This window comes from Podarcis gaigeae (genome assembly GCF_964106915.1).
Source record: "Podarcis gaigeae genome assembly, chromosome: 6".
In the NCBI taxonomy this organism is placed as follows: Eukaryota; Metazoa; Chordata; class Lepidosauria; order Squamata; family Lacertidae; genus Podarcis; species Podarcis gaigeae.
The window spans coordinates 96,370,272-96,392,074 of NC_139682.1; the positions used below are offsets into that span (position 1 = coordinate 96,370,272).

Here is a 21,803-nt window from a genome sequence, read left to right on the forward strand (position 1 = left end):
TTTCAGGCTGTTGTAAGGATTACCCGCTAACGTGCATGAAGCTCTTTGAACACGCTCCCCCCACAGGCTTTGTTTGTTTGATAGCATGGCTAAACTGGAGTTTGAACCGGGACCTGAGCAATGCTAGATCTCCAGTGCTACTTTGGATTCTATGTCCAGTAAGACTAGTATAAATTTTCTTTCTTCTGATGTGAAAAGGAGGACACAAAAACGATGTATCCTAGACTCAGGGTCTGCTAGAAGGCTGCACCCCTCTCTCCTGGGAAAAACACACTACTGTATGGGAACCCAAGTGTTTTTTCTCTCATGACTGAGCACTCTTCTGCTGTTGTACGTGGTGGGTCTGTTCTGTGGCTATCTTCTGAAATGGTGAGTGTGTCTCAAGCACTTGACAGAGTTGCTCCTAAATGCTCCCACTTGGCAGTGCCTTGGTTTGCTGAGGGGATAGATGGGGCAACAGCTGGCATGAAGTATTCCTCACTTCTTCAGACAGATCAGGAAGCAGGATTGTGCCAAACTAGCTCCCTGTCACACTCTCATCCGGTGACATCAAGTACTCTGATTGCCCTGACATCCATGTGTGTGCATAGTGACCACCTTCAGCCTTCATGCCTGTGGCTGGCCCCTGAAAATTTCCCTGCTGCAGGTGTTAGCGCTGTACTTGCTGGTGCCAGAGGGTGGGGCAAGCTGGAGTGTCTGGTATTGGGAAAGACTGATTATTTATTCTATTTATTTATTTATTCGCCACTCTCTCGCACTCAAAGCAACTTACAAAAAATAAATGGCATTTCCGTGTGCTCTGGTTTCTGTCACGGTGTCCCGTTGTGCCAGAAGCGGTTTAGTCATGCTAGCCACATGACCTGGAAAGCTGTCTGCAAACAAATTCTGGGTCCCTTGGCCTGAAGCAAGATGAGCACCACACCCCATAGTCGCCTTTGACTGGACTTAGATCGCGATCTATCATCTATCTATCTATCTATCTATCTATCTATCTATCTATCTATCTATCTAATCATCTCAGATCCATTTCTATCCCACCCCACTAAAAGATAAGGTCTGGATGAATAAGAATGTTTTTGACTAGCGCCTAAAGTCGATAGTGATGGCACCATGTGTGTCTCCCTGGAGAGAGCACTCTAGAAACAGGGAGTCGCCACAGAGAAGGTCCATTCTTGTGTTGTCACCCTTTGTACCTCCCTTGGAGGGGGCACACAAATAAGGGCCTCAAATGATGGGTGGATATGCCAGATTGGGGAAGGGAACTGCTTGGTGTACATTGGCTCTTGCCGGAGTGGTGTTCTGCTTTACCACATCTGGCAGCAGCTAAGGCTGCACACTTTTCACGCTGAAGGGGCCAGTGGTCATGCAATTGTGCCTGCACTAGCATCCCTAGGTTTGATTCTATGCCCTCTAGCAGCAGAACACAAGAGAACAACAGGAATGCAAAATGGTTGTAATTACTCGTGGTAGCTGTAAATGTTTGCATGTCTAGGTTTATTAAGAACATTCAAATGAATGTAAAAACACGAGTGGTTTCACTGGAATGCCCTCAGTTTTGTAACTTTAAAGATGTGTAGAAAAAAGAAGAAAGCTAAGCAGGGGTGCCAGGTAAGCCCCACGCCACATAACTGATCACAAGACACAACACATCCCTCCCCATTTGAATAGCAATGCCCATCAACTTGGGGGCGGGCGGGCGAAGGGACCTCAGCCCCCTGGGAGTTTGGCAATGGCAGTCACCCCTTCTCCTCTGCCCCTAGGCAGCCCCTGGGACAGAGAACCACCTTACTTCAGCGCTTCTCTGGGGCCTGCCATGGTGAGAAAGAAGGGAGCTCTCTAAGCCACTGCTTCCCGGACACCTTCCCTCCCTTGCTAGAGAAGGGAACGGCAGGGGCTGGCCTTGCAAGCTGAGCTGAAAGAGGCCTGCACCTTAGAAATGGGCCGTGGGGTACGTGGACTTGTCAGGGTGCCAGCTGCTCACGGAGTGGATTGTTTCACAAACGATTTCAAGGTTTTTTCCCATTGTAAGCCAGTTCACATGATGCAGATTTTAAAGAAATACTTCATCAAACACCACACGCCTAAAAGAAAAGCAAATACAGATGCTCTACAACAATCAATGGTTCTGGGGCACTAATTGCTCTACTTGGAAGGCATAAATTACAGCAACAGTGAAATTTAGAACAAAGGTCCCAGATCATGCACGTTATATCAATCGGATTTATAAAACCTTGTTTATATTGCCTTTATCTGCCTCCCTGTCCAGTTCTCTTCCCCTTTCCTGTTCCCCTTTTATTTGATTATTTGCATATTTATGCTAGTAAGTACTGTGAACACTGCTATAGAACTTTAAAATGCTATATGTGTGTGTGTGACTAATGGAAAGCTATTATTATATTAGAACTGTAAATAAATCCTTCAGGATTTTACTGACTTCACCCCACAGATTCGGAGGACTGGGTTGTCCATAATTTGTCAGGCTAAATGCTGTCCATGCTTGCTTAAGCAGTCTTGAGTCAACAGCAGCTAACTTGGGAAATGCAAAAAGGAAGGTCCCCTCTTTGAGGTCTGTGCCTGTCCGGCTAATGCTCCTTCGCTCACAATCACCACATGGGACGTGATTGGCCAAAGGGCCTGGCTGGGATTCAAGGCAGCCGCTATATATTTCTGAAAGGAAGCTGGCTGCCGCGTTCCAGACGGAGTCTCAGCCTCTCCTCACACAATCTGCCTGGCATCAAGGACACACTAACCACACGGCAAGATGTGCAAAGGACTAGCTGCCTTGCCCCACACATGTCTGGAGAGGTGAGAGAACCAGTCTGTCTCTTTAAACAGGAAAATTAATGGGTTGATGGGCTGAAAAGGAACGCAACAGCCTTTTCTTAGAACGGGAGTTAGCGTACATTGAAGACAGAAAATATATCCCTAGCATGTTAGGATGGTCTCCTGCTCTCATTCATTTTAGTGCAGATTGTGTAGGAGAAGTGCCAGGCGGACTGTGACGGTGGGGTCAGGATGGTATAAAATGAGTTTCATCAACACAGTAAAGAAATAAGTGGCTTAACAGAACAGAAAAGTATAATTAACTGAGTTAATTTGTTTTCTATTATGCATGTATGGAACCAGAAAGCTAATTAAATTTTGGATTTATAGAGGTGAACTCTTATTTTGAAGAATGCCATAGAAGGTTCTGTTAAGGCAAAGCAAGAACGAGGAGAGTGAGCTGAGTTCTCCGCCGTCTCTGCTTCCCCACCCAAACTATCTGAAATATCAGGATAACAATACTGAAATGAATACATTAGGATTTCCATTAAACCAAATAACAGATGAGATAACGGTATAAACATTTATTTTATAAGCAGCTGATAATAACCGTAGAGATCCTAACTTAAAACAAAAACAAAGAAGCGTCTTTGTCTCTTGATGAAACACTTTGGAGGCATGAAGGTTTCCAGATTTGCTGCTTTCTTACAAGGTTTCCTTTTCCAAGAGTTTACCCCTCTGGGTGAACCCAAACCATCAAGCCCAGCTAAACAGATAATTTCTGCACAGGAATTGTACCTGCAGTCATCCTGATACTGCTTCCACAGGTCATCATAAAGATTAGTGCAATCATGTATGAAATTCTTTCAGTATTCTAAATGCTAAGGATTCTATATGTTCATAGCTAAAGCTGCAGTCAACCTCACTTACCTGGGAGTGAGCCCCATCAAATTAATGGGACTTACTTCTGAGTAGACATGGCAGAATTGCAGCACAAGTATATCCTTATGTAGCCAAAATGGCACCATCCCTACACAAGGGAGAAGTATCAGAGGGTTGGGGTTGTTGTTTTTTGCAGAAGCGGGACACCTAATGAAGCAAAACAACAAAACCAAACCCTAAACATCCCCACTAGGTGTCTGTTGGTGGGAGTGGAAAGAGAAATATCTCTCTCCTCTTTCTGAGAGCACGTGGAATGGAGTATTTTGAAAAAAGGATGGAAAGCTGACATTCTGACTGCCTGGAGGGCTGAGCAGAGAGTGCACACCACACTGCAACATTTTGTTGCAGGTCTTCTTATTTAGTAGTGACTCTCTTGTTTCTAGCTTGTCACCACAAGCAAGGCAATGGGCTACTGGTCATTCTTTAAACCCAGGATGTCTGTGTTTTATTACTCAGGAGGGGGGTCAAGCTATATTTGGATTGTAGGGGGAGGGCAATTACTAAGCATGCCGTGTGCAGCCCCTTCTTGGGTTTGTCATGTACTGCTGGTGCTAGCTTGGATTTCTTAGTAAAAGTGCATACCTTTCAGGATTTGTTGGGTGTCAACGGGTTTTTAAAAAGAAGGTACTACATGGGAAAGCAGCTCTACATAATACGTAAGACAGTAAACTAATTCTGTAGCTTTTTCTTGAGACTTTGGACACCTTAGCAATCATTCCTAGCAAAACACAGCTTTTGACTTTTCAACAGCACTTATTTACACACCTCCCCTATGACAAATTCTTCATGGCAGTGCTGGCCCTTTCTTATATTGCACTGGGCCTGGGGTGCATCAGACAGGAGGGGACGCCCAGCGAGAGGAACAAAGGAGAGAAAGTGGTGAGAAACAAAGATGGCGGAAAAAACACGGACGACAACATGGGGGGGGAGTGAAAGGAGGAGGCAGAAGCTACATCCTCATGCACACACTTTTCTTCAGTTTGTCATTATTTCCCTTTTTATAGAGCATTCAGATTACATTACAATCTTGCATTTCAGCATTTTCTGTGTTATCTTTCTACCTCTGTTTCATATGTGATTGTTGAGCAGGGGATGGAGGTTGCCTGAAAACAATCACGGCACTAACTTCTCAAGTGTGGCCAGGCAAAGGGGCATTGAGAGTTTCCAGGGCTCCTGTGTCTTTAATTAAAAGCATCCTGTTAGCTAGTTCACCCTGTTTTCTGTAGAACATGACGGGGTGGGGGTGGGCTACTGATTATATTTGTCTTTTTTCTGTTTGAACTTTTCAGTAACTGCCACAGACTGATCATTTATTTTCCTTGGTAGTGTAGAAATCTTCCGTTTATTTTTAAATTTTTATTTTTTTATATAGCATTAGTGTTATTTCACTGTGTGAAAATGATAAGATTAAAGAGGAGGAAATCAGCAATGAAAAGTCCTCCACCCCCCAGCTGCTTCTACAATTCACAGGTGCTAGAAGTGACAATATGGCAATTTAGAAACAGTCTTCAATCAGCAATAAAAAGCTTTTAATCAGTCATCCCTGAGCCTTGCTCAATAGGAAGAAATGAAATGAACTGGATCAGCAAACAGCATGTTTTTAATGAACATTAGCATCAATCTTTGCTTAACGGGACTGACTTCTCGTTGTAGTAATATTTATTAAATTCGTTTGTCACTTTATCTTGCCCAAGGCAACTCAAAACAATTTGTAACCAACCAACAAAAACAAGCAAGCAAAACCCATTTAAATGCATTAAAACTAAGCGGGGCAGGAAAAACCCCAGTACATAAGAAACATCCCACCCACTTCTGAAAGGCCATAGATAGTTAAAGGTCAAAGGCCTGGTTGAAGAGGAACGTTTTTTCCTGGCACCTAAAGATGTAGAATGAAGGTGCCAGGAGAGCCTCTCTGGGAGAGCGTAAGTGGGGAGCCACCAGAAAAAAGGCCCCTTCTCATGTTGCCGCCCTTTGGACCTCTCATGGAGGAGGCACACGAAGAAGGGCCTAGGGGATGGTCTCAGTTCATATGGGAAGAAACAGTATTGCGGTCCTGAGTCGCTTAAGGCTTCATAAGGCATATTATGTGCTGTGTTTCACTACTGTTTTGATATTGCTAAAGGGCTGGCAGAGACAAGGACTTCAGAAAGAAAAGAGTGTAAATGTGTGAGTGAGATAAGCTGGAAGATTGCGGCAGCAGCGGACGGGGGACGGGACAGGTTGCACGAGGAGAACAATTGCTTCCATTGGTTAGCAGCAAACCCTCCAGCATTTCTCTGATGAATTGTGATAAACATAATGTGCTCAGGCACATGTAGCTTATTCTTCCTTTGAAAAAGAAAAGAAAAGCAGAGGAACAGGCGATGACCACTGCTTGTTGATCAGCTGCCAGAGGAGAAAGATTCTGGCTTGGGCTCCGGGAGAATGCAGTACTAAAATGTGGAAACCCTAACCGGCAGTGTGAAGTCACATGGCCCAAAACCCAGTTTGCCATGTCAGTGAGCTGCCCTTATGGCCAAATGTTCCTGTTGCTTGAGCCGAATCCTGGCATCTCTCCTGTGCCCGTCCCACACCTGCTCTGCGTCAACACCTGCTGCTTTGCTGTGTCCGCCATCCTTCAATTCCAGCTTTGCTTGACAGCATCTCTGGGCGCAATGCTTCGGTGTGCCTGGTGATGTGACGAAAGAAAACAAATGGGTGCTGTCCATGAGTTTTATTAGCCACAGGCCGTGACAACAGAGGCATCGTGATCAAAGAATAAAACAACAAGGGCAGGGGCCCAAATCTGTGTGGAAAGACACAAGACAAGAACTATCCACCAAAGAAAAAGCCTGGTTTTCATCTGATGAAACAGAATAGCAAGCCAAAGATAATATGAGAACATGAAGACTTAACCAATGAAAAACCACAGAGGTCCCAACTTAAAAAGGAAAAAAAACCTCTTGATTTTTTGTTTTATTTTTTGTGGGGACGGTCTAAATGACTTTGGGATCTGCTGCTTGTACATATATGTCTCCTTTCTACAGTTTTACACTAAAGTGGCAACTCGGGTTAAGAACTTAATTCATTCTGGAGGTCCAGTTTCTTAACCTGAAACTGTTCTTAACCTGAAGCACCACTTTAGCTAATGGGGCCTCCCGCTGCCGCCGTGCGATTTCTGTTCCCATCCTGAAGCAAAGTTCTTAGTCCGAGGTAATATTTCTGGGTTAGCAGAGTCTGTAACCTTAAGCGTCTGTAACCTGAGTTACCACTGTACTGGTCACTCAAATCCCTGTCAGGAGAAAGATAATTTCACAAAGCCTACAAGTGTTAGTAGTAGTGGCCTGTGCTATTTTTCTAGAAAAAGAGGTGCCAGAACTCACCATGAACACCTCCCTCGTTCTCTTAGAATGGCAATGGTGCCTACCTGAGAGGAGTCGGAACTGAGTTCCGGTGAGTTCTGGCTGAAAAAAGCTCTGGCCATAGACAATTTCAACACGAGTGGAAAGGGAAAGGCACCAGCGCTTCCTAGAATATGTCCCAGGAAACCAGCTGGTGCAAATACAACCTCAAAATGGTGAATAAGCCAACAATTCCCTTTATTGTGAATGCCATTTTATTTTGCAGAGCCAAACAAACACACCTCCTTTTGGATCTCTTCCTGATCATGGCATGGCATGGGATTAATTGATTTCTTTTTATGTTTTAATGGATTTTTTCCATAGTTGCTTTTGGAAAAACTGGACCCTTGGTAATACAACTAGATGTGGTTTGTTTTCACAACCACATTTTCTTATCTTCTTTTACCGTTTGGTTTTTGTCTGGACACTTAATAGTTATTTCATCATGTGTGCAGCAGCACCAACTTAGCATTGCTGATTTACAATAAACTGTTAATCTTATTTCTGTGACTGAGCTGGGTGGTGTGAGAAAGGGGGCATGCAAGACTCAGACTCTCACGGGTTGCCAGCTTCAGCCACTGTTACTTGTTCCACCAAAATAAGGTCCGAGTTCCTCCCCTGGGGTAAATGCGTTGTGACATGCCACCCCAGGCACACTGACACAGGGTTCATGTTTCCTTTTGGGAATGGGGCACGATGGAGACAGTGGTGTCTTTATCACATATGGCTGATTTACACATATATACAACCTGAGCCTACGATGGAGGGGTTCACAGCATCAGCACCCCAGGAGGGTCTTGCTTCTCCCATAGCTGCAGCCTTGGATTCAGACAGACCTCCACCACTGCTCTCAAACATTGCTCTGCCTCTCCTATTTGCTGCTTTGTTTCTTGATCACAAAACTCCTCTCTCTAGCTCACATAGCTCCCCACTCTCCAAACCCTGGCTTTATCTGTTGAGGGAGGGGCCTCACCTATTTGCTGTCCCACGCAAAGTCTCTTTGTGCTTTGTCTTAATGGCTTGTCAACCTGCAGGCTAGCCTGGCTTAATTAACACTTTTAACACTTGCTAAATTGAGGGATTAATGCAGTATCACTCAGTTTAACACCCAAGGGTTTGATTAGATTTTAACACTTTGCTGAATCCAGGGTTTATAGTGGTCTAGCAATTTCCTGGAATTAGAAGCCTTTGATTAAATTCTAACACTTACTGGTTCCAGGAATTTAGAAGTGTCTAGCACACACAGAATTAATTGCAGCGCCACAGTGCCAAATAATGACAAGACACTGAGAGATGCTTGTTTTTAAGTTAAATGCAGCTGGGAAAGAATGATCATAAACTACTCAGATAACTTTTGTTATTGGGCACAGCATAAACATTGAACATAGATGAAAACATGGCTTACAGCTTGGGAGGGGACATGATCCATTACTACCTCCTGCTGATAAGGCTAATAGTTGCTTCATCAGGACTGTGGCAGCTGAAACGGCTGAACCCTCTTCCACATCCACCAGAATCCTAATCCTGCTTCTACCACCTCACAGCAGTCACTTAAACTTGGTGTGTATGTTTACTACATTATTGCGATTAACCTCATGTTTAGTTTGGCCTTCTCGTGGGAATTTGGCCTTCTGGCAGCCACATCTCTACCTGCCCCACACCTGATGTAGGGTTGGGGCAGGAGGGCATGCTTTGGGTAAAAGACTTCGTGGGCCAAATTTGAACTCCTGGCAGGCCAGGTTTGGCCCACAGGCTGGAGTCCCACCCCCCCGGCCCTCATAAGAAGACATTGCTGGACTGAGCACCCGCTCACTGTCTTTCTGTACAGGGGTTACTGTGTCTAGAATCTGCTTGCTTGTTTGAACTAATAATGCTCCTTGCCTCTTGCTCCCATACTGTCTGGCTTGCTCCCACATGACTTTTGGGCTGTGGTCCTGTTGTCACCTGAGATGCAGATTGCCAGTGAGTTCTGATCTAAGCAGAAATTCAGCAGGTGCAGCCTTTCCTGGCATAGAGATAGGACAATACTTATTTATAAAATAGTTATTTATAAAACTGACTGAGCAACTGCTGTGCAGATAGAACAGGGCCCAAATTGGGTGCAATCTCCTTGGCTAACTTTCTGGGGATGGGCCAGCAGGAAATGTACCCGTCTGAGTCCATGCTTCATTGGACACCCAGTTGTGTGTGGTATCAGTAGATGTCAGAAGCACAGGAAGGCAACATCCCTAAGCTCTGTCATTCCAAAGAAGTTTTCAGAGCTTCTCCTGCTTATGGTTTTAAATCTGCATTAATTGCAGAGGAGTTCTGCTTATCCAAGAGGTCTTTGCTTTGATATAGGCGATTCATTTGATAACCTGAGGATAAGCAAATAATATTGCTTAAGAAACTTTGGTGAAAGGGAAAACCACTTCTGGTGAAATTTGTCCAGAACTTAAACAGGCTTTAGTTACCCATTGGAAGATTCAAAGCAGTTTTCCCTTTGTTTTGAGAGGATGAGCCTGCGAGAACCTCCCTTAGTCTGGCACAACCATAAAATATACCCCCCCCCCCCGAAAAAAAGCAAAAAAACCTGCTCTTCTTGCATGCTTAAACCTTGCATACCAAAAAGTATATTTTCTTTGAAGTTTCTAAAGCAGCTAGTGTGCTTGTGTTTATTTCTAGGCTCAGGGACTCCCAGAATACAGAGTATTTTTTCTCATATTGGGGGTGGGGTGTTCCGTTTGCATCCACTCTCAGTCTCCATTTCTAATGAGAGTATCCTTACTCAAGAGACACCTCGGTCAGAAGAGAGCATGGGGACTTAGCCACCCTTTGGCCTGTGAAAAAGGCTTTTCCCAGGTCAAGTGAATACATTTCTTGGAACTACCGATTATGGAAATAGCCTTAGCATCTGTTGACGTCCTCCAAAGAGACGGATGAGTAAGATTTTGACTCCAGGGTCCAAAAAGCCAAGAACATAACGGTCAGTCTCCAGAACTCTTGAGATTTCCTGCCTATGGAGAAAGGAAAAGAAAGAGAGAAACGGAAAGAAAGGAAAAGGAAAGGAAAGAACACTGTGCAGGGACGGCCTTTTAATAAGGCAATAGGAAGCACTTTGGGCTTTGTGGATTGTGCACAACACAGCCGTCGCCACAGGAGAAGTAAGGAGAAGTGGTGTGGTGGCTTCCAGTGAGATATCGCAAGAGCCCTGCTAAATCTCCTGGACTGCTCACGAGGTCTCACCCAAAGCCACAGCCATGTGAAACAAGACTTTGGCGTGGAGGTGGGGGCCGGACACACATGATGGCACTTTCATATTTTGCCTCAGGTGGCAAAGCAGGCCAGGCAGCCCCTGACACTGTGTCATTTGATATACTTTTACATTAATGAGGCTTTCAAATTACTTGAGCCACCAATACAGGATATAGCAGCTTACAGCCCCTTCCCCATTCTCCCACTGGTTCCCTTGCCCACCCTCATCCATTGCCTGAGCTTTATAGATCGCAGAATCATTGTGGTGCCGTGTCTAGTGTGCTTTTCACAAACCAGGGAGATACGGGTTTCATTCCTGCTTTCTATGGAGCTCACTGGGGAAGTTTGGCTCAGTCATAGCCTCTCTCCATCTGCTGCATAGGGCTGTTGTGAGGATAAATAGGGTAGCCTCCATGGGCATCCTGCGCTCCCTGTAGGAATAAAAGAAGAGCCCAGATCAGTGGTACCAAAAGCCCATCTCACTGAAGGCAGCCCTGTTTAGGGAAGCTTTTAATGTTTAACAGACCACTGTATTTTAATATTTTGTTGGAAGCCACCCAGAGTGGCTAGCCAGATGGGCGGGGCGGGCAGGCAGGCAGGCAGGCAGAAATAAATAAATAAATAAATAAATAAATAAATAAATAAATAAATAAATAAATGTTAATATAGTATCTTATATCCTACAGTGTCCAACCAGATGCCTTTGGAAAGTCTGCAAGCATGACATGGGGTGCTCAGGCTCCCCAGGAACTGGCATTCAGAGATAGCCTGGAAATAGTATAAAGCCACCATGATTAGTAGCTATAACTATCAAAAGCCTTTGTTGTTGTTGTTGCTGCTGCTGCTCCAGGAATCTATCTAATCCCCTTTTAAAGCTGTTGACATGGGTGACATGACATCTTGCTGAAGCGAGTGGCATGGTTTACTTACAGTATGTGCTGTGAGAAGAAATTTCTTTCTTTGTTGTCCTGAATCTCCCAACATTCAGCTTTAATGGTGAAGTATATATATAAAAAAGATTGCAAAAAATACATTGTGGGAAATAACTTCCCACCACCACAAGTAGTAATTGTTGGCACCTGTCCATCTCGAGAGACAATGGAGGGCACCATCAGGAGTGAGGTCAAACCGCTGCATTAGCAGCACCCAAGTGGCACAAGCGTGAGCAGTGTGTGTGTGTGGGGGGGGTCCTGGGCTGCCCAGACAACAAGACCCCCCCCCCTCAGCCTTGCTGATGTAGCTGAAAGGAAAGGAGAGCAATATATTTGGCACCAGCTTAGCTGGAGGAGTTGCTGGAAGGAGGTGTCATCCACCAGCCTTAGGAACTCCACTATGAATTTGTGTAGGGTTTACTCCTTAGCCTTTTTTCCTCATGTAGATATTCCACAAGGCAGTGGAGGTTTAGGATCAGAGTATTCCTTCTCCTGCCTTCCCAAGTGGACGAGCCCCATCTCACTTCCCTCTACAGCATGTGCAGAAACCACCTTCTTCTTCTAGGTAGTGGTAGGAGGGAAATGTATGGATGCTGAGAGTAGTTAGGAGACCCCTCTCACCATGCTACAATTTCCAGCACCCTTACAAAACTACACTTCCCAGGACTCTTTGAGAGCCAGTGTGGTGTAGTGGTTAAGAGCGGTAGAATCGTAATCTGGGGAACCGGGTTCGCGTCTCCGCTCCTCCACCTGCAGCTGCTGGGTGACCTTGGGCCAGTCACACTTCTCTGCAGTCTCTCAGCCCCACTCACCTCACAGTGTTTGTTGTGGGAGGAAGGGAAAGGGGAATGTTAGGGTAGTGATAAAGCGGGATATCAAATCCAAACTCTTCTTCTTCCAAAACTTTTATTTGGGGGAAGATACAACTATTAAAATGGAATAAGAGTCTTTTAAAGGCATGGTGTGAATGTGGCCAGTAGACTGGATGATACCCAGGATAAAAGGGGAGATGGCTATGCAATCAGGATAAGGTGAGGAGGAATGGTTTAAAGTCACTTCAACTGAGGGCTCGTCCACACTTCCCCTTGCCCCATGCCCAGACAGCACGGATCCAAGAGATTTCTCGCTTGTCCTGTGCTTTCTAAGCACAGGTCAGAGTGGTTTTCCATTTGCCCTGTCACTTTCCCTGGGAAAATCTGCTCTTTGCAACTGAATCGAACAAATGTAGAAGCAACTTGAAGTACTACCTCTTATAAGTTACGACAAATGTATTCAACTGCCTCAGACTAGCATTTATTGAATACAATGTCAGCTACACTTACATATATATATATATTTCATATATCTCTCCCTCCAGAGCCAAGGAGATCAAGACGAAGTTGGGCACACTGCTCCAGAAGCCTGACTCGGCTATTGACTTGATTATCCCTTACCCAGAGAAGCCGGAAAAGCCAGCAAAGGTCCAGAAGTAAGGGTACAATAATTGGTCCACTCTGTGACCCTGTTTTCTGCTGTTTCCGTTTTGCTGAAGGCCATTTTCTAGCAATGTTACTTTTGAAAGTGTGGTTGGGTGAACTTTTGCAAAACATTTGAAGCTTATTATTCATTTTAATACCCTTGTCAGCCTCTTTGAACTTTGAACTTTTAAAATGACAAAATCCAAAGGTAAGCAACATTTTAAAATAAAACGAGTCAACATCAAATAGCACAAACCACAGCAGCCAGTTAGCAGGGCATCCATGACTTAAAAAGTCACTTGGAGCAAATATATCTTCAAAGCATTTTGCAACATCAAGACTGAAGGGGTCAAGCCAACTATATACCCCTAGAGAGGGAATTCCAGAGTCAAGCCACCACTGAAACGTTCCTGTCCTTCAACCAATCTTAGGCAGACCAACAATCTGGGTCCCCTGTGCCAAACTGAAGGCACAGGCAGGTTTGTACAGGCACAGGTGGTCTCATGCAATGTGGTCTCAAATTATGTATGGTCAGCTTGGGAACTGGGGCCAGAATCAGTGCAACTGGTACAGAGTCAGTGTAACATGTTCTGACCACCTAGTCACAATGAGCAGACTCTTTCTGTACTGTACAAGTTGAAGTTTCCAAGTCGTTTTCAACAGAAGCTCCACATTCTGAGTGCATTGCCGTAGTCTAGTCTGAATGCAACTGCTTGCATAACCAAGACTAGATCAGCTTTCCCCATGTAGGAAACAACTGGCGTAGTGGCATGGGCTGGTGAAAGCATTCCTGGCTCTGTGCTTCCACAGACAATTCCCCCTGCCCAAAGCTGTAAACGTGGTCTTTCAGAACACAACTCCATCCAGGATCAACTGAAGACTTAGTACCTCTTTCTTCATCTTAGTCCCAAAACATCCTCTAGACACCTGTCCAGGAGTTCCACAGCCTTCCTGGCATTTATATGTGGAAAAGAGAGGTAGAGCTGTCTGTCACCAGAATTGTGATGACACTGCACATTAATGCAGGCATTAACAGGGCTTAGAAATAAGTGTTTAAACAGGAAATTAAATGCCCCTGTGATATATGAGGGAATTAAACTTCATTTTACAAAAGGGGAAATAAAATCAGCTTGAAAGTTGATCCCATGGCTTTCACAGCTTGTCAGTTAATAAAACTTCAGATGTATATTAGCAGGTTTAGAAGAATAAGAGTTTTATAGGAAGTGTGCAAACAATAGTTAATGGTATCAGCTGCTGGGAGGCATCTTGGTGGTGGACGGCTCCATTTATGCTGGCCTTGGATCCCTGGTGGCATTGCTGCCTGCAGATCCACAGCATTAATCACTGTCAGTTTTATCTGAAGGAAAACAGTCTCCCATCTGTACTGAAGATAAATCAGTTCCAGGAATTGGAACAAAATGAACCCCAGTAGCATCTGCTTTTGTTACAGAGAAGGGTGGCCTCAGTGGGAGAAGGGAAACTACTGTATATTGGCTTTTTGGCCCTGAATCTGTTTCCAATTACTCCTAACGAAGGTTCTGCAGATAGACTGATCTGAAGATTGCATTGTGATCTGCATGGCTGTTATTGGCCTAGTTTGAACAATCATTAGAGACAGAAATTAGATAGATTGTGCACTTTTCCTTTTCAAAATCATTAAGAACAAATTAGGTGATGTGCTTCATCTTGTCCTGATAATGGAAACAGCAGTCTCATCTTGTCAGCCAGCGGCTCCTCTGAGTTTCTGGAAGGAGGAAAGCATTCTGTTTTCTATTATTCCTACTGGAATAAAAGTGTGCTTATTTTTGCTATTTGCTATTTTTAATTTCTGATTTTGTGAATCATGCAGAACCCCCCCCCCATTAATTACTGCCAAAGTAGCTGCATGCTTAAATACACAGACACAGACAGGCAGCTGCATAGCTTGTTTTTCTTTAGCTGACCGGGGAGCCCGATTCTCACTGTGAAGGCAGGGCGTGGGAAGCAGAAGCTTATCTCTCCAGATCAGAATGGAGCCTTAGGGTGCTTCCAGATGGAGGTCTATTGTGGAATCAGAACTGCCCCTATGCAGCATTCACACAACATCAAAATGTCAACTTATAATTTTTTTTTTTTACATTTTATTTGGATTTCTTCTTACTGTGAAAAATCAGTTAGATAAAAATCACCCATCATTTCTCTGCAGTCACTGATAGTGTGTGGAAGCTGCATTTTGGGGGGTTGACAATTTGGTGTGTGTGTGTGTGTGTGTGTGTGTGCAGGGGCGCCGACTTATAAAAAATATTGGGGGGGGCGGGGGCCCATACCGACTTATAAAAAATATTGGGGGGGCCCAAGACCTCCAAACCGCTGCTGCTGGGGGAACGAAAGGGGCGAGCCCCGGGCTGCCCCGACCTTAAGTGAACCTGTGAGGGCCCGCCCTTTGCGGCAGCCGATTGGCTGCCGCCGTGGGCGGTGAATATTAATGAGCTAGGGGGAAGCCCCGCTTCTCGCAGGGCTGACGCCAGCCCCGCGAGATTGTTGATGGGTCGAGAGCCCGCAACCCCACCCCCTCTCTAGATCGGGAGTGGCTTTGTTTTAACTCATTACTGAATGTATTTTAAAAGGTAACTATCGTCAAACAAGGAAAATTAAAAATACCAACATAATTTTGTGATTTTGCAAAGCATAATATAACTAATAATTTTATTAAATTATTGGGGGGGCAGAGCCCCCCCAAACGAATTTTTGAGGGGGCTCAGGCCCCCTCAGGCCCCATGGAGTCGGCGCCTATTTGTGTGTATGAGAGAGAGAGAGAAAGAGAGAGAGAGAGAGAGAGAGAGAGAGAGAGAGGGAAGATTTATCAGTGGATGGTCCCTGCTATCATACATTGGCAGCTGGTGCCCATGGAACCTGGCTGGGGTGCTAGGAAGTCTTGCCCAGTTGTTCTGGTTTTCTTCCCAGCAGTGGCGTAGCGTGGGGGGTGCAGGGGGGGCTGGCCGCACTGGGCGCAACATCTGGGGGTTAGGGTTAGGGGGCGCATATCCACGGGTTAGGGGGCGCAAATTCACGGGTTAGGGAGCGCAAATTACTTGCCTTGGCCCGGGTGCTGACAACCCATGCTACGCCACTGCTTCCCAGCCTCCTTGCTTGCAAAGACATAGTGAATACGTAAGCACTGCAAGACTAGGGCTCAGCCACACTTACCTTTTGCTCTCGTCTTTCCAGGCAGAGGTCCACTCTTTAGAGCTCCGTGTCTGAGCAGGGTTTTTTTTTGTTTGTTTTGTTTGCCCCGGAGCTTTCCTCTTTAAAACCAGCTCTTTCGCACTGAACTGGAGCAAATGTTAATCAAGTTTTCTGCAGATTAATGTTGATTCTGATTTATCATCAAAAAGTGGGTTTTCCAGGGAAAAGCAGCAGGGGTATAAACCCACAGTTGCTTTTCTGCTGGGAAAATAGTTGTGCACCTCTGTCTTTCCTCATACTCTCCCTATGCAAGTTTTTTTGAAGTTTTATTAATATGTAACACCTAACCCTAAATTCTGTGGTTCAGAATTGCTGTCATAATTTCTAGTCTGGGTTCATGCCAAAGAACCCACATTACTCAGAAGTAAGACCCACTAAATTCTACTGGGATTGCCCTCAGGCAAGTATTATATAGGATTGCAGTCTGAATTGGTTAAGTCTTAACCAGCAGTCCCACAGGGCTGTTTCCAAGGGCCCTCATGACTTTACACTGCAATCAAATAAACAGTTAAGACCAGGATTTCACCATCTCAAGCCTTGGGGAAGCATGTGCTTTCTGAAGGAAAAATCAAAAGGCACATTCACCTGAATTCACATCACCCCATACATGGCTGATGCTGCTTTTGTCTTAAACGAATCACTGAGGGCTTGTCCACACTTCCGCTTGTCCGGTGCCCAGAAAACACAGATTTGATCGGTTTTCCCTTTGCCGGGGAAAACCTGCGCTTTAGCTTTAAATCAGAACAAACACAATATTTGCTCCAATTGAGCGCTAAAGTGTGGTTTTCTCCAGGGGAAAGCAGTGAGACAATAAGAAGTGTCGATAAACTCTTAATTTCAAGCCCTGAAGGGTAAAATCAGATCATTATTATCCATGAAGAGTAAAATCAGATCATTATTATCCATTTCATTGCTGTGAGAACCTTCTGGCATGTCTTGCCTGAGACAAAGGGGGTCATTGACTACATCCCTTAGGAGGGCGTGGGAACTGAAGCTGGATCTCTGGGAGGGGCAGAAGCAGACCCCAAAGCCACAGCCAGAGCCGGGGAAAGAGTTCAGCCTTCAGAGAACGTTTGAGAATGAATGAATGAATGAATGAATACTCAAGGGATACAGATGGAGATGGATCATTCCCCACTCTGTTCCAGACTGTTTCTGCCTAGTTCCACACAAAATAAACTGGGGATGTTAAAAATGGAACATTGGTACTTCAAGGCCTCAGGGAAGAACTGTGTGTTATACTCAAGACAGGACTATGGCCCAATACTGCTACCCATGTAGAATTCCTTCTCCCTCGCTCATAGAATGTGGGATCATAAAGTGCCTTTCCCCAAGCCTCACTCCAGCACACTGTCTGCCACGAGAGGGGAAATGTTTGGTGTGATTGTCATGGTTTTGCTCCATAACGATCCAGAGCAAGTCACAACAATAGTTAGCAGAGTAAGAATGTTTAAACTCGATGCAGGGTTCCAAAAAAGATTCAGACACAATCAGCTCCATCCAGTATTATTTACTGAAGGCAAATGAGCATAACAGTCACAAATCAAGTTGCAGCAAAACCTTAACTTACACTTACAATAAGCATAGCTGTCAACGTTTCCCATTTTTTAAGGGAAATTCCCTTATTCTGAATAGGATTTCTCCCAAGAAAAGGGAAAATTTGACAGCTGTGACAATAAGACTAAAAACTTAGCACTTAAATATACTATACTGTATACAGATTACCGCAAAGGAACGAAGTAGAGAGAACCAAGAAGGAAAAAGAGAAAGTGAAACCAGGCTCTTTGGGGCCTGTTCTTATAGGCAGAATGACCTTGGGAGAGAAAGATAACAGGACCAGTTTAAAGCAGCTTAATTTAGGGTTGCCATATTTCAAACTGTGAAAATCTGGATGGAAAGTTAAGCTTTGTTTTTGAAGGTTGTTGAGCTTTTTGGGCAAATTCACAAAAAAAGAAGTTTTTGAGCTATTTTTAAGGAAGATCACCAAAAACACTGCTGACATGCCATATGTCCGGATTTTCCTGGACCTTTTAGCGATTTCTGCCTGGAATACTGGAATACTGCTTCTGACTGCAGTACTCCAGATATGTCCAGGAAAGTCAGGGCGTATGGCAGCCAGTGGTGGGAATCTGTAGGACTCCATTGTCCCTGTTGGCCATGCTGGCTGAGACGGATGGGAGTTGGTACCTCAAGTTTGCAGCATCACTCAAACCTGGAGCCTGAGGAAGTATGGAGTCTGCGCACCCATAGGTTTTACCTAATTCCAAATCTCGTTCCCTAGGTCTGTTTTTTACATAAACAAACAAACAAACAAACAAACAAACAAACAAACAAACAAGAGAACGGAGATGTCAGCCTAGATCTCCATTGCCTCATCTAGTTGAGCCATGAGCTGCAAACAAATAGGTCCCTAGTTTGACTCTCCCTTCTGGCATAAACTCAGTTGCTGAACTTATGCGAGTCACTACTCATCTGCGCATCAGTCTGCTCATATGTCATATAGGGAGGATAACATCAATCTTCCTTCCAGGGTTGTAGTTAAATTATGTGTGTGAAGTGCTTTGAACAAGAATAAAGTCAAAATGCTAAGTGATTATTCGCAATCCTTCTCCACTGTGATGCCTTCAAACACCGACAAATTCTTTCTGCTATATTTTACCAGTGACTGTTTTCACTGACTGTAATGGGTTTGCCTAAATATCTCCCCCTCTCATCTTTTCAGACCATCACCAGAGGAGGCTTGGCTGTGGCGCAACTCTCTGGAGAAACTTCTGCAAAATCCATGTGAGTTTGCTGCGGGATCTCCCACTACTGGGAGCACCTATTCTAGCAATGTTAGAGTCCTTGCAGGTTGTGAGTGTGAGCAGGTTAAATCATTCCTTGGGAATGACGAGGTAGAAGTGCAATCATAAGTATTTAACAATAATGACACTGCACAAGGGCTTTGGATGAAAACTGAATGGTACTGTGCCACAAACTAGAGGCATGGCGGAATCCAGGTAATAAAGCTGTTGCTAGTAAGGCAATATGACAGAGGGGAAAATCCAGTATGCTTCAAGCAATTCATAGGCATGTGACATGTGCAGAAGTTGAATTGCAGCCACAAGTTAGTTAGAGCAATTAGACTCTAAGGACATAGTGATTTAAATGCCATTGTCTCCATTCATAAGGAGCACAACAAATCCCTCCCTCTCTCATATAGCCTGCCTTCATGTGAACTGGAGCTTCTGTGTCTAATAGTCCCTTAGTATGGCTTGCTAGAATCCTGCTACATTATCCTCCTCCAAAGACTACTTATTATTATGTGATAGATTCAAACGAGAGAAAATGGAACTGGAATAAGAAGTTGGGGTAGAAATACATCGTTCTGATACAATTTGTAGGTACGATGGAAGAAAAGCGATACAGATGTTGAATAGGGGAATCTGCATTTTCCATGTCAGAAGCCAATGTTCTCTCTTATTTGAAAGGATTATGGTGAATCCATTATTTTAAATGACGACCTTTCCCCAATTTTTCCCTGCGCAGACGGTCTTGCTAGCTTCAGGACCTTCCTCCAATCCGAGTTCAGCGAGGAGAACATGGAGTTCTGGATTGCTTGTGAAGACTATAAGAAAATCAAGGTGCCTGCTAAAATGGCTGAAAAGGCCAAGAAGATCTATGAGGAGTTTATCCAAAGTGAGGCTCCCAAAGAGGTCAGTTATTTGCATTGAAAGGAGTTCATAAATTTGCTGTATGCTAAGAGTTGTCTCTGGTGGAATGATCTCACGATATTATCCCCCAAATCACGAGACAATTCTCTAAACTATCCCCTGACTGTATATCATAATGATTTGCTGTTGCAGTGACAGTTACAGCATTGCTTCCTGGTCATCATGCAATATACTTGGGAACTCTACTTTTACACCTTTAATTTTTTAAAAATTGAATATCTAAATTAAAGTTGTAATGGCACTTTGCTCCAATTCAAGAGGCTCTGCCAACATTTTCAAATTAAAATTTGTATCCTTTGAAATTTTACATCTGCCACATACAGCCCACAACCCAGACTCATGCACTGATTCTAGGGAAGAGCCGAGAGCTCAATGGTCAGCCAACTGCTTTGCATGCAGAAGACGCCAGATTCCTGGTCTCCCTGCTAAAAGGATCTCATGTTGCAGGGTTCAGAAAATGCTCTACCTGAAAGTCCAAAAGACTGACTCAGAATGAGGTAGCTTCATAACTGGCATTTATAGCAAAAATTCACAATCTACAATGCAAATAAATTCAAATTTTTAATTATTTTTGCATTTGTGTTCTAGATGCTGACTGCATTATGGCCCAGATTAATTTCTGATATTCCTGGTTTCATGTTTGCCATTGTTACAAACATTTATTTATTTACTTATTTATATTTAATTTGCATCCCCCCCACCTGACTAGTTTGCATGGGAGAGGCATGTTGGCGATTCTGCCATAAATCCAAGTGCAAAACATATTTTTAGCAGCTCGCTTGCTTTAAATAACACTGTGAAGGAACAGGATTGGTTCGATTTCCACAGATAATCCCTCCCCCCCTCCTTCTTACCTAGGTGAACATTGACCATTTCACCAAATCTGTGACCATGAAGAACCTGGTGGAGCCATCTGTGAGCACTTTTGACCTGGCCCAGAAGAGAATCTTCATGCTGATGGAGAAGGATTCTCTGCCCAGATTTGTGCGTTCCAACATATATCAGGAATTAGTAAAGTAGCAACGTGGCAGAGCTGTGCGGGGAACTGCTACTCCCACCCCAAGCAGCGTTCTTACTTCCTTACTCCAGTTATCAGTAGCCAGCATTTGCTAGTCATCTGCGTAGTTGTTTTGCTTTATATATACAGTATATATATATTTCAAGCTTCTAGAGTTCAAAGGCTGTGTTGTTAAAAGTCTTGCCCACACTGTTTTGGTCTCTCTGCTGTTCCAGATGATTTCATATTACAATTTCTGAAATTTCTGTTCTTCTCCATGAATATCAATGTTACAAAAAAAGTAAAAGTAATTAGATGGGCACACCTACCTAAAATACAACAGATGTCAACTGTTGAAACCTATGCTACTTGTATTTATTATCCCATCACCTATCCATCGCATGTCTGAGTCTAATCAAAGATAAGGAGGTTGTGGGGTCTTGAACAGGCGTATTGGGACCCACTGGTGACTTGCGGCTGGACCTATTGGTTGGTAGCACCAGCAATACCACCATTCAAATATATGGTGTGACAATAAAAAGTGGGTCTCCAGTTGCCTGCTTGGGCTAAGGGTGGGTCCCTGGTCTGAAAAGGTTGAGGACTATTACTATAGAAAACAGGTTTGGACCTGCATAGGTCATCCTGTCATTTGTAGTAGCCATGAGGATACAGCATGACTCAGCTATATAAGGAAGATAAGAAAGGAAAAGGCTGCGCATCAGCCCACAAAAATAACATTCGCTCTCTTGTGCCTTTTTACTTTATTCTTTCACTGAGATCATATTCACATACTCCCACGTCAAAAGTTTGTTATCCACTAGGTCATTTTATTACTGCAATTTCATCCAGGGAATGTTATTCAGATATATTGTTATCGGGTGAGAGCAGGCACTTAGCATGCCTCAGTAAACCAAACAAGGAATATGACAGAAAATTACAGCTCTTAAGGGAGCATTCAAACAACACACATTTGCCACATGAAACTGATGGTATAAAAACTCAGCTTGCAATAATGGTCTATATGTTGACATGGGGATGTGGGAATTAGGCAGGAAAGCCAAGAGGTTTGTCAAGCTTCTTGTGGGCTACATGCAGCTTGGTGGATCATAAGTTACACCAAAGCCTGTGAAGAAGGCTGAAGAGAAAGTGATAGTTTTTTG

The 21,803-nt window shown here is 44.1% G+C and overlaps 1 protein-coding gene and 1 long non-coding RNA gene across 2 annotated transcripts in view; one reads left to right on the forward strand and one right to left on the reverse strand.

Moving 5' to 3' along the window:
• LOC310846878 overlaps window positions 1-21,803 on the reverse strand; it is a 196,623-nt gene that overhangs the window by 24,846 nt on the left and 149,974 nt on the right. The gene's annotated exons all lie outside the window — the stretch shown is intronic.
• Window positions 2,499-21,002, forward strand: LOC310847826 (regulator of G-protein signaling 5-like). The gene is made up of 5 exons (XM_083745950.1): window positions 2,499-2,805; window positions 12,609-12,719; window positions 18,656-18,717; window positions 19,462-19,628; window positions 20,505-21,002. Exons 1-5 carry the CDS (start codon window positions 2,762-2,764, stop codon window positions 20,664-20,666), a joined length of 546 nt encoding a protein of 181 aa, XP_083602076.1. The 5' UTR covers window positions 2,499-2,761; the 3' UTR covers window positions 20,667-21,002.

Excerpts from the sequence above, each read along its gene's own strand:
- LOC310847826 (XM_083745950.1), top strand. The coding sequence starts at position 2,762 with ATGTGCAAAGGACTAGCTGCCTTGCCCCACACATGTCTGGAGAG. Across the intron at positions 18,718-19,461 it reads GAAACTTCTGCAAAATCCAT|ACGGTCTTGCTAGCTTCAGG; the intron begins GTGAGTTTGCTG and ends TTCCCTGCGCAG. Across the intron at positions 19,629-20,504 it reads AAAGTGAGGCTCCCAAAGAG|GTGAACATTGACCATTTCAC; the intron begins GTCAGTTATTTG and ends CTTCTTACCTAG.